At 39.0% G+C, this 18,235-nt stretch overlaps 1 protein-coding gene across 2 annotated transcripts; it reads left to right on the top strand.

Annotated features, from left to right (window-relative positions):
* The first annotated feature begins 12,242 nt into the window (after positions 1–12,242).
* LOC115003464 (visual system homeobox 2-like) lies at positions 12,243–17,741 on the top strand. 2 transcript variants are annotated; one of them, XM_029425255.1, is made up of 5 exons: positions 12,243–12,669; positions 13,277–13,367; positions 13,997–14,120; positions 15,998–16,178; positions 17,145–17,741. In XM_029425255.1, exons 1-5 carry the CDS (start codon positions 12,243–12,245, stop codon positions 17,477–17,479), a joined length of 1,158 nt encoding a protein of 385 aa, XP_029281115.1. In that variant the 3' UTR covers positions 17,480–17,741. The 2 variants fall into 2 exon arrangements, with proteins under 2 accessions (XP_029281115.1, XP_029281116.1); XM_029425256.1 differs by having other exon boundaries at positions 12,243–12,673; positions 13,293–13,367.
* Positions 17,742–18,235: the final 494 nt, after the last annotated feature.

Genomic DNA, 18,235 nt, shown 5'->3' with positions numbered 1-18,235 from the left:
TGTTTCTGTTCTACCTGCCTGCCTCGTCCCTTTTGGGCTCTTTGCCTTCGCCAGCTGCCTGTCTGTTGCTTCCTTCTGGCCTAAACAGACTAAGCAAACCTCATTTTTATCTTTCTTGCTCTGCCTTTGAGTGCTCACCATACTCACTCAAACCACGTTTGGATGTGACAGAAAGACGTTACTGTCTTTGGCCAGCAGCAGGATCATCAGCATCTCAAGAACATTCAGTGGCATCATCACGTTTACGGGTGTGTCTTGGCGATATCCCACTTGTCATTTTTCTGCACTCCCGAGCTCGTCTTGGTGCGTTGAAGAGGAGGAGTAGGAGGATGAGGAGGATGAGGGAGGCAGATAAATCTCATTCTCTTTTTCATCACACTGACTTCATTCTTCACATCCCTTTGATGAGACAGGGGAGCAAACCTGGGTGGAGTCTTGGAGATTTACGGCCGACAGAAGCGTGCAGGCCATTAAAGCCCAGCGTCCTGCTAATGAACAGTCAGTGCAATCACACTGAGAGGAGTACAGTATGTACAGAGCTCATCGATCCAGTGACATCCTTAGGGACATGTAAGCTGTAGTCTGACCCTGTCACATGAAAGGACAACAAGATTCATCTTTATTTTCTAATCAAAACTCATGTTGGATTACATGATGTCGTGTAGCTGACCTCAGACTGCATGTTATTGTGTTTTAAGTTTCAGAGTTGAAGCAGAAATCATTCAACAGATTGAGTAGCAATTAGGGCTGTCTTAGAATAAAGCAATTCTTAGTCGTCTAACTCATTTGTCGACTTATCGATTTAGTTGATTTATTTGGCAAATCCTGAGTTTCTCCACAAGGAATAATGCAAAAGCACCACTTTAAATCTCGTATGTTTCTTGAAAATAAGTCGTTCAGCATTAAAAAAAAAGCATAAAAAATGACTAGTCAACTAAATAAATATTATTCGTCTAAGACATAAACGGCCAATTACTCGACTAATCGTCTCATAGGGGGCAGCCCTAGGAGCAATGACTAGATCAGATTTTGTGAGTCATCTGCAAAATGGCAACAAAATCATCCCTGCATGGTGTGAATGAATGCATTGTGCTACCCCCAACATACACACACGTCGTCATTATTCTCCTTAACCCCCCCGGGTATTGACGTGCAGCCGGCAGCCCCAGCTGTTGCCTGCTGATGCAGAGCTCCAAACTGTGCAGCGTCTTGGCAGAGTGGTGGCGTCTCATGGGAGAGCAGAGATGAGTGCTGTAATTAGCGGGGGAACGAGGCCAGCGGCAAGCCGAGTGTTCCTCTGGGGCCCATGGAGGCCTCAGGGGACGTTCAGACGCGTGGCTAACCTGTGGGGCTACCTGTGGCTTTTAGTGCCGAGCCAAGTGCTGATGTGTTGCATCTAAAGCAATGAAATGTTGTTTAGAGACAGTAAAGAGATGAATATGGATTTGCTTTTTAATTATCAAAGAGGGGAGATAACATTAACAATGGATTTTGGATAATAATAATAACCAGCAAGAACTAATTCATTTATGTCAAGGCTGTCTGTGTATGTTCCTAAATGGTGCACCATGGTGGTCGTAGTGTTTTCCTTAAATCTAATGTTGAGTAAGAGTACTGTGTGATCTACTTCTGCTCTCATTTGGCAACAGAGTGTGAAACTTTTGAATATAAAGTAAATCTAGTTCATTATACTTATAGCACAAGAACATAAATGTGCCTTCCATGATGGGCAGACGTGTAAGAGATGTCACATTGCCCAAAAAGAATAAAAAGAGAAAACATTAGTACAATTATAACGAGGAGAAACAATGATGATATTAGGTAAATAAAATGCAAACATACGTAATGAGAGAATACATTTCAATTGCTCAATTGAATAATTGATTAGTAGTTGTCTTTTTTTTATAAAATATAATCTTAGCTTGAGTTTGGTCACTTGTTGTGGCAATATTGTATTTTATTATTTCAAATACAATTTTCTTGACCATCAGATAAAGCTCACAACATGTCTTGTTACTCTTACACTGTCAGCATTTACAATAAGTGTGTGTGTGTGTGTGTGTGTGTGTGTGTGTGTGTGTGTGTGTGTGTGTGTGTGTGTGTGTGTGTGTGTGTGTGTGTGTGTGTGTGTTACACCCCTGTCTTTCTGTGTCTGCGTGCACTGGTGTGTGCAGGTGTATGACGGCTGCTTCTGCTCCATCTGCGTCTGCCGCTGATGAGTAAAGCCATGAAATAGATCCAGCTGGAGATGTGTGGAGGAGACTGAGGCCTCCTGGGAAATCATACACACCTCCACCAGCACCGTGTCCACTTCTTTAGCACCCCAGAGAGCTATCAATAAGTGGGTAATTGAATTTTAAGCACAAACACTGCCGTCAAATGAGCGTCGTCGAGTGTGTGTGATGGGGGGGATGTTTAGCTGTGTGAACATGGGGAGGCTGTCATCTGGCCCTCTGGGGGTTTGCACAGGAAGGATGAATGTTTAATCCATTAAATAACAATTACAGCCTGTAATGGTCCAGAGTGGCTGCTGGAGGGAGGAAGACAACATGGCCGAACTGCTCACGTGCCTGAAAATGAGTTTGCTTCTTCATGACACAAAGCGTCCTCACATCACTGTGTTTGAGTGAACCAGCATACAGACTTAATGAAGCTTTGTATTTTGGAGTTTTGGCAACCTTGATGGAATTGACTTGTTGTTCTACAGTAGAAACGTAAACACGGGGGATGTTTTTTAGGCTGATTCCAGTATTTTTAATCTCAATATGTTTTGCATCTGACTACTTTTAGGTCAGATAAAGGATTCAGTATTTCTTAACAACAATGTTATTCCTGGCAGTGCAGAGAGGGTTTTAAAACGGTGTTAAAAAACCTGAATAGATGGATTGGTTTACACAACTTTATTAGTTCCCACAGGGTAAACAAGTTTGGTCATCCATGCACTGACAAATGACAAAAGAGACACAGGTAACATCGTGCAGCGGTAGTAACGCTAACACACACAATAACAGATACTCCGTTAGCTCAGGAGCCTGACTAACCACTAAAGCAATGCCAGTCTTTCAGTCAATAAGTAAAAGGTCAATCTTAAGTGATTCACCTAAAAACAATATCCATAAAAAAGGGAAATACATATGAAAAGCTTTAAAAATGATCTAAAAAATTCAACCACTCAACACACTAAATTACTAAAAACAGTTAAGAGGCTGTGACCTTCACTAATGTTTGTTTTGAACTCCTGGTTCTGTCTCCCAAAACCTTTCCTAACCTATGAATTAGGAGTCAAACCGTTTAACCAGCTTTGAGACCTTTTATATGAAGGTAAACAAAACGTTTTTAATTTAATTTCCTAGATAGAATTATGTAATCTATCAACAGTTATTTTGAGTTAATTAATTGAGCTGTTGAGCAACGTCCTGCCCAATTTCAATTAAACTTGAAAAGAAGAATTAAGAATGAAACCACTAACTCAATACATTTAAAAATCAAGATGTTTAAAAACATTTCCGTATCTTGAGTGGCCTTCGCTTCTTGACCTCGACATCCTGACTATACGGTCCTGCAGCCAGTCCCAAGATAAACATTTCATATATTTACTTCTTATGTTTAACTCATTGATTTATCACTGCACTAACTGTTCAGGTCACATATGTTGCTCATGCTCTTGATACAAAGACACAAAGAAAAAAACACAATGAGGTGCAGATTGTTTAATTAGTAGCCCACTTGACCTTTTGCAACACCTTAGCAGATCCATTCATCAATACTCATCATTTGTGTGTGTGTGTGAGTGTAAAATAGCCCGTCCCCTTTTGATTTTAGTTTATGGATATAAATCCTTCCTCAGTAATGAAACAACCTTGAAAAATGACTGTATGAAGTCAAAATGTAGAAGCTAAATTCAACGTCCTCTGAACTCATTTGTAAACAAAGTGCTGATGACGACCTGACTTAAATTAAAGGTGACGCCAATATTCAACTGAAATAAATATCACTCTTAAGAATAAAAAAAAAATCAGGCTCTTGTCTTGAGAGTCAGAAGTGAACAGATGTTTGTAGAGATTACATTTCCACTCCGACTGTAAATGAAGTATGTGGACTGCATGACAAGTCTGAGGCTGTGAGTGGGAGGAAAACAAAGGCTATTAATCTCAGAGAAATCATAAATTAGGGAAATGGAATCAAAACTCTGTTCAGTGTCAAAAATAACCATTTCACGCATATCAAAAAGATGTCTGACCTGGAGGAAGGTCACAGGTAAAGACTTAACGCTTTTTTATTATTCATGTCACATTCTAGAAAATGATGCCTGGAAATTAAACAGAAAAGAGTTCATATGCACTCACCTTTTTTTAAACGGGCATACAGTGACAGTTTAAATCACCCGGCATGAGTGAGATGTTTGGGGAAAGTTATTCTTCTCAGGGAAGGACAAGCTGTTAAATTGTCAGAGCAGTCATGTGACTCAGACAAGAAACTATTTGGTAGATTAGAAACATTTAAAGGCCTAAGTGAAGAGTTAAGCGCTCGTGTTAGTGTTTTAAAATAAATAATAACAATACATTTATTTTTGAATGGTGCTTAAAATCCACTTTACATGGTAAAAACAAAAACAGTAAAAAAAGAAAAAAAAATTAATATAAAAAAATGTCATTACATTAATTATTACAATAATGAATGAAGGGGGGGGTCACAGATTTAAAGAGGCTTTAGATTGGTGGGTTTTGAGTGCAGTTTTAAAAGAGGGGAGTGAGTGTCTGAGGTGTTGGGGGAGAGAGTTCCAGAGGGAGGGGGGCAGCAATGGAGAAGGCCCTGCGAGATGCGTGGAAGGGGTGAGAGGTTTGAGGAGGTTGGCGTCGGCAGATCTGAGGTTCTTGTATGTTGGTGCAGGAGGGGGCTAGGTTATGGGGGGCTCAGTAGGTGATGAGGAGAGGTTTGAACTGGATTCTTTGCCACATTGGGAGCCAGTGTAAAATGGGCACTGGTGGAAGAAGTATTCAGATCTTTCACTTAGTAAAAGTACAAATACTACAGTTTAGAAATACTCTGTTACATGTAAAGGTTCTGCATTCAAAAATGTTACTTAAGTAAAAAAGTATTAGAATCAAAATATACTTAATGTACCAAAAGTAAAAGTACTCATTATGCAAAATGTCAGAATAATATAATATATATTATATAAATGTATTATAAGAAGTGATGCATTAATGTGTTCACATTTATATACTGCCTGGTTGCTTAACCTATAATAATAATACACCATAATAATTGTTTTATTATATTTTGTAATATTAATCTAAATATACAAAGTGTCTGATAAATCTTAAAATTACAATATTTCCATCAGAAATGTAGTGGAGTAAAAGTATAGAGTAGCATTAAATAGATATACTCAAGTAAAGTACAAATACTTCAAAATTGCACTCAAGTACTGTACTTGAATAAATGTACTTAGTTACTGTTCACCACTGAAAGTAGGAAATGATGCAAGTGGACTGAAGCTATCATGGTGCTCAAGATACATAAAATAACAGAATATAATTCAGGAAAATCATTTAGCATTGCCTGATCACTGGAGCATAAAACACACACACACACACACACACACACACACACACACACACACACACACACAGCTCCCTGAACACAGTGTGTCAGTGTGATCGTTAAGTTGCACTCGTGATCCAAAGCGAGTTTGCTAGTTGTGGTTTTCTCATGCTGCCCACACAATGGCCTGTATATGGGAGCTGCCTGGTGGCATTGCTTAATTAGGCGAAGAGTTGATTCATTTGCACTAATTGACAGCTAATTAAAGGAGTGAGGGCACATCGGATTGACGTTCCTCTGAGCGGAGAGGCCTTGACTGCAGGGGATGTTAGAGAGAGCGAATTATGAAATATTGAGTCTTCTGGGCACCACCTGCCATTAGAAGTGGCCTCAAACATATGTGTGTGTGTGCGTGTGCGTGTGTGTGAAACAGTCTCAGTGTTGAAATGCAGCCTGTAGAGTGCAGCTGCTTGTAGTTAAGTGTTTTCTTATGCTGTAAGAAAAAAGAAAGTGAATCTAGTAATAATAATTCAGTTCTGGATAAAATGTTATGTTATGTTATTTCATCACAGTGATGGCAGAAAGCCGACACTTAAAGCTTCGTTCTGTAACTTTAAAAACAGTGGATTTCAAATATAAAGCTACAGATTCTGGAAACAGATTTCCACTCCACATCTAAGCGTGCACTAATCATTATTTTTATTGTAAAAATAGATCAAAAGTGTGTAAATTGATTAGGGTCGCTCGTAGTGTCAAACCCACAGATGATTATCACCCTGCAGTTTACCTCTACAGAGCGTTTTAGCATCTTTTAGCTCTTTTGGTTCACTTTCACTTCTCTCATCAGCCCTGATAAACCTATTGTGCGCTACCTGCCCATCACCAAACAGCAGACTGGCGAATAGCTGGTGAACATATTGGAGCATTTAGCAGCTCACGAGCCAGATATTTGGTGGAGACCAAAACAAAGCTAAAAGAAAGTTGAATATTATCAGGATTTCAAATGAACGCTGTTCATGCTCAGTGTCTGCTGGATGTGTAACATGTTGTCCAATTAAAATGTAAAGATGATTATAATGTCAGTGTGGCAAACCAATAAGAACAAATGCTGCATCAGTTAAACATGATGTTAACTACAATCCTTCCATGCGTAAACAAACTGCCTTAAACGGGCCTTAACATTAAATCACGTTTTTATCTGCGACCAGCGACTCTATAGCTCGCTCGCTTCGGTCGGTCCACAAAAATGTTCCCCGCCCCTTTTGGAGGCAGGAGGTCCCATTTTTGCCCCAGGATGCTGAATCTTGGCATGAAGGTCAAGTGTTTGCGAGGTTGTGTGTGTGTTTGAAATGCATGAATGCGTGGATGCATGGGCGTGCGTGGTTGCAGCTATTGCAAATGTGACCTTTGTTTTTGTTATTAAAAATGTTATCGACAAAAAGAGACCGATAACAAATGTGAAGGTACATTATTATCTTCGACAATAGTATTTGCTTTCAGTTCTTCTGGTACAATGAGAAGGACTGCTTTATGACTTTAAGACTCACTTCATTCAGATGATTATCAACCCAAAGTGCACACAGATATCAAGGCTAATCCCAGATTGAAATATTATTTTCTTGACATTCATTAAAACAGAAAGAAATCTGAAGTCATTACTGATGCACCTCATGGCTGTCTGTAAAGAAACCTAGCTGCTCCTGTGTTTCCGTCTTCAACATGTTGGCAGCTCTCCAGGTTTGGGACGCTGTCACAGGGCGTTAACACAAGTTGTCCTGAGTTTGAGGGCCAAACAGTGAAGGTCCTGAGAGAGTCAACTCAAATCTCTCCCGTCCTGCGGGACGAAGGAAACGCTCTCTGCAGGAGACCAAGAATAGGCTGTCTTCATGTCTGCTGGTGCTGCCCTTGTGAATCACAAAAAGACAATTAGGGGCTTATTAGGGACTCTGGGAGACGTAGCTCACGGGGCGTCCGTTCGTCTGCTCGGCCCCAGCTCTGAGCCGCAGCCATAGCTCAAAACAGTCAGGGGCATTGTCTCACCTAATTACGCTGAAACCAGAGGCCCCTTTTTGTGTTGCCACTGCCATGCCTGTCCGATTCCCTTCTCCTGCCTAACTGCTAGTCCCTGTCCACTGTGGAAGTGTGCTAATTAGACAAGAAATGAGCCAGAGTAATTATGTCAATTCTCGTTAAGAGTAACCACAATGAGGAATATTATTTTGTCAGGAAAGTTTTGGGGGTTCGGGGGCCTCTCTCCCACGTTTCCCAAAGTATTTTCCTCATTACGCCAATAACACATCTGCACATGGAACAAGGGAATGTGGCACACTCGGCAAGTCAGAGTCCCCGACAAACTTCAGAGCGCAAATAGATGCACTCATACAGAAATGGAGACTATAGAACGGCAATAGCATGAAGTTATTGCCCTAATTAATGCTTTGTGCCCACAGAGCAAACTGTTGAATCACCAGAGCAAACATTGTTAGGACTGTGAGAGCCTTTTGTTTCTTCACCTTTTAATAGGATGTTTTGATCAACGGCTGTTTGGTGACCCAGCTCTTCTTCTTAAATGCCGAGCTCTGGGAAACGGCAATTAGCTAGATTAGAAGAGCCATTTCTGGAGCCTCAAACAAAGACAAAGATGGATCAGACAGAGAGAGCTGAATCGGATTCAGAAACTCATCAATGACCCAGACTATTGTAACCTCAAATATGTTTGTTTTTTGATGATCTGTAGGGAATTTTAATTAGTGATACGTTCTGCAGTAGATCATTCATACATTTGATAGAAAGTAAATGTGGACAAAGACTCTTGGAGTATTGGATCTCCATAAACACCTATTTCTTGTGTCTCCTTCAGGAATTTGGCTCATCATCATTCTTTACTTATTGTGTTTCTTTGCAGTGCAGCTGCTTCTGTTCATCTCATTGATAGAGCTTCCGTCTCATCACTTTTGTAACCCTTTTTTTGCATTTTGGTTACATTTGAGTTTAGTGAGTCAGTAGTCTTTAGACCGCATTAGGGCTGACACGATATCAGGTTTTCACTACACGATTACATTGGCCAAAATAATTCACGATAACGATTTCTATAGGAATTTAAAAATGTATAATAATCAGTCAAATTCATGCATTTTGTCTAATTTCTAATTACTCCTAATTTAAGAGGCACAGGATTACACAATAATCATGTGCCTATCATGTGTGTATTATTAACATAATCAATATTTACATTTTTTAATATCAATATCACTAATATCAATAGCCATCGTGAATACCAGTATATCGCAACACCTCTATTCGGTGTACTCACGCATTTGCCACCTTTAACATCTTATTGTAATTAATAATTTTAGCTGTTATAAACTTGATTATACTATTTCTTTAATGGAATTTTTTCTAAAGATGTAATCACACTAACCCAGTAGATAAGGTTGATAGAATCAAATGGTGTATGCTACAGAGAGTGATTTAAAAAAACAAACACCAAATGAGTATATTGATTAAACCATGCTGCACATATTAAATATAGCAAAGAATGAATTGCCCACACATCATTTATTTCAACCCAAATTACAATGTGTTGTTTAAGTTGCTGGTGCATGCAATGCTTTGTGTTAGGCTAAGACATTATTGCAGCCAGTGCAGTCATAGACAGACTGACACTAGACAGTTTCTTAAATATATTTTATTTCTAGATTTAATATTTATAAAGAGCATCATTTTAAGTAATGTATTAATGTGCAAACTAACAGTTAAATGCCCACAGAGGTAAAATGTAGGTTTTCACATATAAATAAAGCCATTAAGTAATTCCTGTTAAATGTTCATAACATTTAATCATCGCATTCTACCAAACTCCCAATAATATTTACGTTTTTATTAAATCTGAGGATCATATCATTAGTGCTTCCTCTGTCTTTGTGTTAAGTGCTGAGTTCTGATTTCGCATTTTTCTGTACACAGAATACATTTAAAAAAAAGATTGAGATGAACATTAGGCTGAGGAGGTTTTCAGAAGCTGCAGTTGTGTTCAGAGATGTGATGCTGCAAAAACGTGTTTCTAGCTGCATCCTGATCCAAGTGGAAGGATGTGATTTGTGTGTGTGCGTGCGTGCCCGCGTGCGTGCGTGTGTCTAATGTAGAAACCTCATTAGCATAGCTGTTGGTATGGCATTGATCTCTTCATTCACCTCTAATGAAATGTCTCTCTAATAGCTTCTCGTGAGATGCCGGAGGTAATTTAAGTCGCTTCAGTCCTCTTTCTTTCGCTCTCTAGTTCTTTACAACATCCGGGACATTCTATTCTATTTTATTTTTGATTTATTTTTTGGAACACATCAAACAAGTGTCACATTTTTATTTTCCATCACATTGAAGATTCTAATCTACAATTGCACACTGACTCAAGGCAAAAGAAGAAGCTAAATCATGTCTTAAAGAAATGTCTTAAACTAAATAACAGTCAATTGTCTTTTGATATTATTATTATACAGCATTTTTGCGTGTTTTGTATTGAACGCCCTTGAATGTAGGCCCACAGTCTCCTTTCCTGCAGATGCAGTGATACACAAAGCAACACGGAGCCTCATAATTGACTTGACCGGGTGAAGCCGCATCTCGATCACATCTCAGATTACAAACCAGCACTAAATCTGTTGTGGGTTTGACCGTCACTGACAGCCTGACGCACGTCTGCCAAACAGCCACCTATTTATTTATTCATCACCACATGTCCCATTGAAAAAGACTGTATCTGCGCTTCCATCGCGCGCGTCCACTCATCTCCATAAACTCTCTTCTGCGTAATTATCTGTCCAGATGTCCAAAAGTGTGCCGCACATTATCTCCGAACGATTGAAACTCCGCAATAATTGAATAACAGCTGATTAGAGAGGATTAGGTTTGTGTTAACGGAGAGAAAATGAGAGTATTTTCACTTCATTTCACATTTCAGTGGGTTTGAATTTGAGCTGAGCTTTAAATACTGTGATAAATGAGTGTGAAAGGGATGATTTCCCCTGACATCCGAACTGTCTTTGCTCACTTTCACTAAGATGTATACGCTGAAACATTGTGTAACTTTTCAGTTCGTGTCGAAGCTTTTTGTGTTTGATATCAGACCTCAAAGAGAGAGAAAAAAGATTGAACCTCAGGAGGTAAATAAATCTGTTGTTGTACCGTGCTCTGGCATGTGCTCTCCTGTAACTGTTTGTCTCATATTTAATTGCCACCCTGGTGTGTCCTAAATACCCTGCACTGGGATATTGTATTCTTTATCATGTGACCCGTCAGAGAATAAAACACGCTTAATAACCTATCAACAGATGCGCAGACTGTCACCAAAGACAAAACGTTTAGTGCTGAAACCTAATTAGAATATGCAAATCACAGTGTGGGTTATATGGGACGTTAGGGAGCGAGCTAACGGATCAATCAGTGAGCAGACCTCCTAATAACAAACTGAATTGATTAATTAAGTGTTAGAGAAATTGGCTAAAGTGAGTTTATGTGTTTATATTAATTTAAACAGAGATTTTTTTTTGGCTCCTGATCCAATGTGGCCCGTGTTTAAGGTGCATTAATTATGTTTTTTTATGGATTAGCCTCGTTAATGGCCTTTATTGAAAAATATTAAAATATAGAAAGCTGAGTTATGAAGATCTGAGGTGTAATTAGATTGCTCATCTTTTTAAATTGCATAATTATAGGTTTCACTGTCATGTGTGTCATAATAGATTTGGTTGTGGTGAATGGTTCCAAAAGGGCAGAAATTATAAATGAGACTATTCCTTTTTATTATTGTTAACATCAAAACAGCCTTGTACATATACATACCTGAAATAAAAATAGTAAGCTTATAGGATTGACCTTATATTTTTGTTTTATTTAGCAAAGCAGCAGATGCAGTCAATATAAGTATGAGTTAGCCTACTTCTATTTTTTGGTTTTAAGTGTTTTTGGTCCATAAAGCTGGTTCCTCACTGCTTGGCTTAATTTCAACAGTGATGCCACTGTTGAAATGAGGACAAACGTGCTGCAAATTAAGCTGATTTCCCTCGATTTGAGGGATTTATCCGGCTGATTGGATCTGTTAGAGCAGATGATCAGCGACAAGAACACGAAGAGTTACAGTGAAAGTAACAGTATTAATTCTTCTATTGCTGATGATATTTATGTTACCAATTTTCACAATACATCACTTTAAAAACACTCTCACCTCTTCTCTCTTTTTGACCACAAAACATGTCCAATTCAGGAAGAAAATCTCTAATTTTCACATAAATGTGACTTTATGGTATCAAACTGAAGATTAAGCTCATACAACAAACGCATGCTTTACTGAAAATAGGCCTAATTGTTCTGCGATGATACAACTTTTTTATTATTTGTTAGATAATCCATCCACATCCTAAGCAATTTCTTTGCAAAAAGACAAATATGACAATTATTTTGTCACATTTAATTGCCAGAAATTGTATTATCTACTTTTAATAAAGCTTCTTGGGGCTCATGCAAACTTCAGTGTAGAGTCTCCCCCCTCTTGTGATTGGCTGCCGCCTGTTGCCTGTTGGATAAAAAGCGCAGCAGAGAGGAGGGCAGAGAGATAAAGAAGGAGCATCACAGGGCTGATTGCATCAGGGACTCTTTTTTTTTTTGAGGGAGTGAAAAACAAAAAGTAGAATCTCACCGCCATGACAGGGAAGGAGGGAGTTGTGCTCTCAGACACTGAGAATAAACAGAAATCCGCCTCACACATCAGCGTGAACCACGGGGGATCCCAGCAGCCGCCTCCAGTCTGGAAGATGGCCCCCACGGTGCACCGGCGCATCGGCTTTGGGATCCAGGAGTTGCTCGGCCTCAACAAGGAGCCGCCGGCGGTGCCGAGGCGGCCGCTGGAGGCTCTGCCGCACAGTGCGCACGTCCTGGCCGCCAGGTCAGCCCTCGGACACGGGGGGCTCGGAGTCGGTATGGGTTTGCTCGGACCAGAGGGAATACACTCGTTTTACAGCCAACCTGCTTTTCTCGAGGTGTTGGCAGAGGCGCAAAATGTGCACCTGCAGCCGCTGCACCGAGCGGCGCGCATGGACACACAGATGGATGCGCATCACTCCAGCTCCGGTGAGTTTTACAGAAACTACTGAAGGCTTGTGAACTCTGTTGCATACCGTTTCTAATGCAAAGATTGTTTCGAATTATTCTTATGTATAATGTGTTGATTATGGATGAGCTACAATAAGTGGAAAGCAGACATTTCTTTCGCAACAAAAAGTGCAAAGCGTCAAAGCTCTCGCGCCCTGCGATCGCGTGATAACGACGGCAGAGACTGAAAGTTAATTTCACTTGGGGGGGAAAAAAGGTGTAAGAATATATTTTTTATTTTCTTATGCATCTTTATAAAAGGTGTTTGATTTTTAAAATGGCAAAAAGATGGGGACATTTTGAAAAGGCCTCGCTAAAATATTTCTTTCAAACTAAATTTGGCCTTTTTTTTTTAAGTACCTTTTTATTTTAATTAGAGAAGATCCACGCTGAAGACTCGATATGCAGAATATATCTTTTTACAGCAACAATGCAGAGAAAAGACCAGCATTTCTATTTTCTACCAGTCTTTCATGTATTATACACTGTAGGCTAGTTGTTGTTAAAATAATAATTATTATTTCTAATAATTATTATTTCTGTGGACTTCGTATTTTGAGTTGCTCACTGATGTGTTTCCTCACAGATTCTGACGACATGAGTCTCTCCTCCGGTGATCAGAAGTTCTCTAAATCATCAATGAGTCAGAGCAAGAAACGGAAGAAAAGGCGACACAGGTAAAACAAAACAAAATTGAGATAATTAAATGACGTATTAATATTTTTTTTACACGGATGCTGTTCCATATATTATGCTTTTATTAAGTGAAATAATTTAAGGCTTCTTTCGTTTAGTGTCACATATAAGACCACAAACAAAAAACACTAGGCCTATTTAATTCCTGTAGTCTATTAAACGTGTGTGATGTTAATAATATGGTATTAACCTAAAATTCCTCATTGAAATAGACTTCATAAAATCATCTTGATTTTACTCTGTGCCCTTTTGAAAATACATTTTTGCCAGTTTTTCGTTAGTGATAATAACGAATATAATTACGTGAGATGAATCAAATGCATTTGTTTTTTTTCTCTATGCCTTTGGTAAACAAAGAAACTATTTGTTTTATTGTTTCTTACTTCTGCATTGCTACTTCTAAAATTGTTCCATTAGATAAAAATCTGACTATAATTCTCATTTGACAACTTCTTGATTTGATTTTAAAATTCAGTGCAAGAACATTTTTGTTTTATTTTTCTATTTCAGTTGTAGACTGATTTATTTTTAAATTGAACAAATGTGAAAATATCAAAAAATCCAAATTACAAAGGAGCTCAATATTGATGTTTTTTTGTTTTGTCTGCAGAACCATTTTCACTTCCTATCAGCTGGAGGAGCTGGAGAAAGCTTTCAATGAAGCTCACTATCCAGACGTGTACGCCCGAGAAATGCTCTCCATGAAGACTGAGCTACCAGAGGACAGAATACAGGTGTGTGAGTGTGTATTAATGTATGTGCAGTATGCAGACATGTAGGGAATGAATGCTGTTATCTTAAATGTCAAATTCTACAGATGCTTTAATCATATTTCTTAAAGAAAGGCAATAAGACAAAAAAGAACCCTTTTAAATAATGAATAAGTGTATTTAATCAAATAATTTAGATATTTCCTGCAATAATAAGTCTTTACCATAATCTCAAGGTTAATATTACTTTCAGTCAGGGTGCATGCCACATTCAGGTTACAAAGTGATGAAGAAAGCAAAGGAAATCTCCAGGTAGAGCCGGCAGTCAGCTGCTCCATCATCATCCTTCACATTAGCAGCCAATTCACCCTCTCAGTGTAATTAGTTAATTGAGGAGAACTTATCACCTCTCTCGCTGCGAGAGACGGGCCGCAGCCCTGAGATGAAATGATAACTACATAGAAATTAATTAGCACAGGTCAACGGCTGAGCAGAGGGCTCTGCCTGGCTGCTATGAGCATTTTAATTTCCCGTGATATTTGAGCGCCTGTCTCCCATCGATCGGCCCTGGAAATTAACTTATTTTTCAATCAGCCTCTTCGCCCCCGGGGTCACCTCTCTCAGGAAGCACTTCACACACACACAAAGTGAAGACACACACACACTGCCATGCACACTCACACTGTTGCTGTCAGAAAGCATGATTGCTCATCTGAGGCCCATCTTTTTATGAGATGGAGGTTATCATCAGATCTACCTGAATAGCTTTCCAGGCTCGGCTTTGATCGTTTTTAATTCCAGGTCTGCAACACACACACACACACACACACACACACACACACACACACACACACACACACACACACACACACACACACACACACACACACACACACACTCATCCTGCCTCCTCGGCCATTTTAGGATGCTCATTTCTTTTCCTGTTTCCTCATCCATATTCACAAGCCTGCTGAGGCTATTGCGAGCTCTTGCTTGGTGGAAATCAATTTAGGCACGTGAGGAGCCAGGAGGAGAATAATGCACAAGCAACAGATGAAACACAACATGTTGTATAAATGAAGCAATGAAGGTGAAAAAAATTAATATTTAACACTTAATTTCAGGACTTGTGTTAGAAACCTATTTCGTACAGCACATTTGCATTTTGAGTCTATAATGGATCTATAAGTTATTTAAGGACACATTTGAGTCAAGACTCATTTTAATTTGCTCTTTTTGTTTTGTTTAAGCCTCCAGCAGATGTTATTGTTTTACTGATATCTTTCTCCTGGTCCACAAAATAAAGATTCCTGCTATGATACAGCAGTGACTGTAGATCGCTACATCATCAGGGAAGAGTTAAGGAGGCTGTAATCAATACAAAATGAGAAAGCGATCTTTCATAGTGATTTTAAAATATATTGAAAACCCCCTAAGACATGAAAACAATCTGCTTGAATAACTTTTGTCTGATTTATAGTTTCCCACATAAAATCTCAATTACCTTGTTGAATCTACTCATCCTCTTTCATTGAATAATCCAGAATCTATAAATGTGGAAATATTATTCATTTAGCTGCTTAAGATGTCTTCTACTTTACTAAAAAGTAAAATGTTCAGTGTGTGTGTTTTCATCCTTGTACACACACATTGCAATCACTGACGATGAGCACAGAGACACTTTCATCAGCAGGTGAATTTGAAATCAGACGTCTAGAATCAAACTCTGCACATACATCATTCTGCACTGCAAAGGGTCATTTATGTCATGTTTTGGTCAAGTCTCAATTATAAATGTTGATGGATATGTTATTAGGCCATTATACAGATAATTACATGTGAGGCATTAGTTATACAAATCTTAAGTAAACTTAATCTAATCCTTACCTTTATCTCTCCAGGTGTGGTTTCAGAACCGCAGAGCCAAGTGGAGGAAAAGGGAGAAGTGTTGGGGTCGCAGCAGCGTGATGGCAGAGTACGGCCTGTACGGAGCCATGGTCCGTCACTCCATCCCACTGCCCGAGTCCATCCTCAAGTCAGCCAAGGAGGGCGTCACAGACTCCTATGCTCCGTGGTTATTAGGTAAATAGTTGTTTGTTACAAATCAACTGGAAGAATCTTTTGTCCCAGTCATAGAAACACAAGTATAATACTGAGTCTACTAATATTGCAATCAAAATGCCAACCATGTGTACATTTATAATTGTAAAATATAGCCTCCGCACAGGCTGCCAAAAACCCACCATATATATATATATGCTTTTAATTTAAATAATAGTAATGTGTTTTCTTTGTAAAACCTCATTTACACGAAGAGAAATAAATATTGCAGACATGACCTCAGTGTCCTTAAATCTGTCCCTGTCCGTCTAATGCAAATAATCTTTTCATTATCTTGTACATAGTTACCGTTGTCCCATATTTTATTATGATTTATTATTTATTCAGTGAAACAAGACAAGCCATGTGTGACAAGAAAGAACGTAATACATTGTAATAATTGGCCCATATTTTAGTTGCAAAATAAGCTTGTTCTGTAGGTCCGAAGAAAAACCTGCTTTTGTTGACATTTTTCTATATTAGTTTCTCATTGTGGTCGAAAACGGGGATTAAGATGAATTCTTACAGGAAGTGGGATCTGAAGTGGGCTCATGTTAGGAGCCAATAAAAGTGTCAGCATGTCAATAAAAGGTCGATACAGTGATAATCCTACTTAATCAGGACAGATTAGACCACATGTCCTCTCTCGTCTGATGTCAATTGATTAGTTTAAATCAATTAGGTGACTCTAATTGAATAAGAGGTGCCACTCATTTATCCCCTTTCTCTTTCATACTTTAATTCAATGTCAAACACCTCAGTACATACAAAATGCCATGATTGTGAGGAAAGAATCCAATTTATCAGTGAGGTTTTTATTATTTTATAGATTTGAAATCAACTAAATGCATCAATACCTCACAACCAGGAAACACTAAGGCAAGAACACTTACGTTATCTTACCCTCCTCTGCAGACTCTAACTGAAATGATTGTCCTCTCCCTTCAGGTATGCACAAGAAGTCAGTTGATACCACACACACCTCTCCTGGAAATCCCTGCAGCCTGACGCCACCACCACCACCACCACCACAGGAGAAACCAGTGGACAAAGTGATGGAGGAAGAGGCGGAGAAACGGATGAAAGACACTACTAACGTACCAATTTCTAAAGAGTTACTGAGGGAGAACAGTATTGCTGCACTGCGAGCTAAGGCGCAGGAGCACAGCGCTAAGGTGCTCGGGACAGTTTCCGACAGAACAAACGGCCACGTGACGCACAAAGAGGAAGCTGAGGACAAAGCGACGGAGCAGGAAACACTAGAGGTGGAGAAGTGTGACTGAAAAAGCTGCAGGATACAGACTGATGGTGAAAATACCTGCAGTTCGCAATTCAGAGGCAGAAGTCTTGTTTTATTGCTTGAGTTTAACCTTGGTGCGTGTGGAGTCACCCACGAGCTGAACTTCATACTGATGATCAAACCTGCAGATCAAACGTCATAATCATACATGAATAAATGAGAAATGATTTTCTTTCTTCACTTGAGCAGTCAGGCAACAAAAGGTCATTTGCTGCAACGATTGTTGTTTCTTAACTCAACCAATGAAATTATTTCTTCTTCACTGCAGAAGTATTTTAGCACGGAAATGTTTCCGAACATTTACTGCAGATGTTCTGATATGAAGCTGTGTTAAAAAATATATATTTATTTTCTTTAAAATAGATTGTTAACCTTACAGTTCTGTGCATTGGCAGCTACTTTTATGCAACAGTGTGGATCTATCAACAAGCATCTTAAACAAGAAATTGACTCTACCTGCTCACAAGGCGCTAATAAGAAGATGATTGTGACCTCTGACCTCCCTGTGATTTCAGTTGGGTGCACACAGTGGGGACAAGTCCTGTGAAAAGATTACAATACAAGATTAAATCTGTTTTCTTTCAGCTGTTGCAACATTTGTGGTGTACATACTGACCATATTGTCCAATAGTTAACACTACTGTTTTGTACAGTTAACATTATTATCTGTGTTTGTCTCTGTATAAATGTAACTGTCGCAAAATAAAAAGTTACTGATATTTAAAGCCCCCCTCTACTC

This window comes from Cottoperca gobio, chromosome 24 (assembly GCF_900634415.1).
Source record: "Cottoperca gobio chromosome 24, fCotGob3.1, whole genome shotgun sequence".
NCBI classification, from domain to species: Eukaryota; Metazoa; Chordata; class Actinopteri; order Perciformes; family Bovichtidae; genus Cottoperca; species Cottoperca gobio.
Note: the sequence above shows the minus strand (reverse complement) of the source record. Positions and strands in the feature narration are given on the sequence as shown.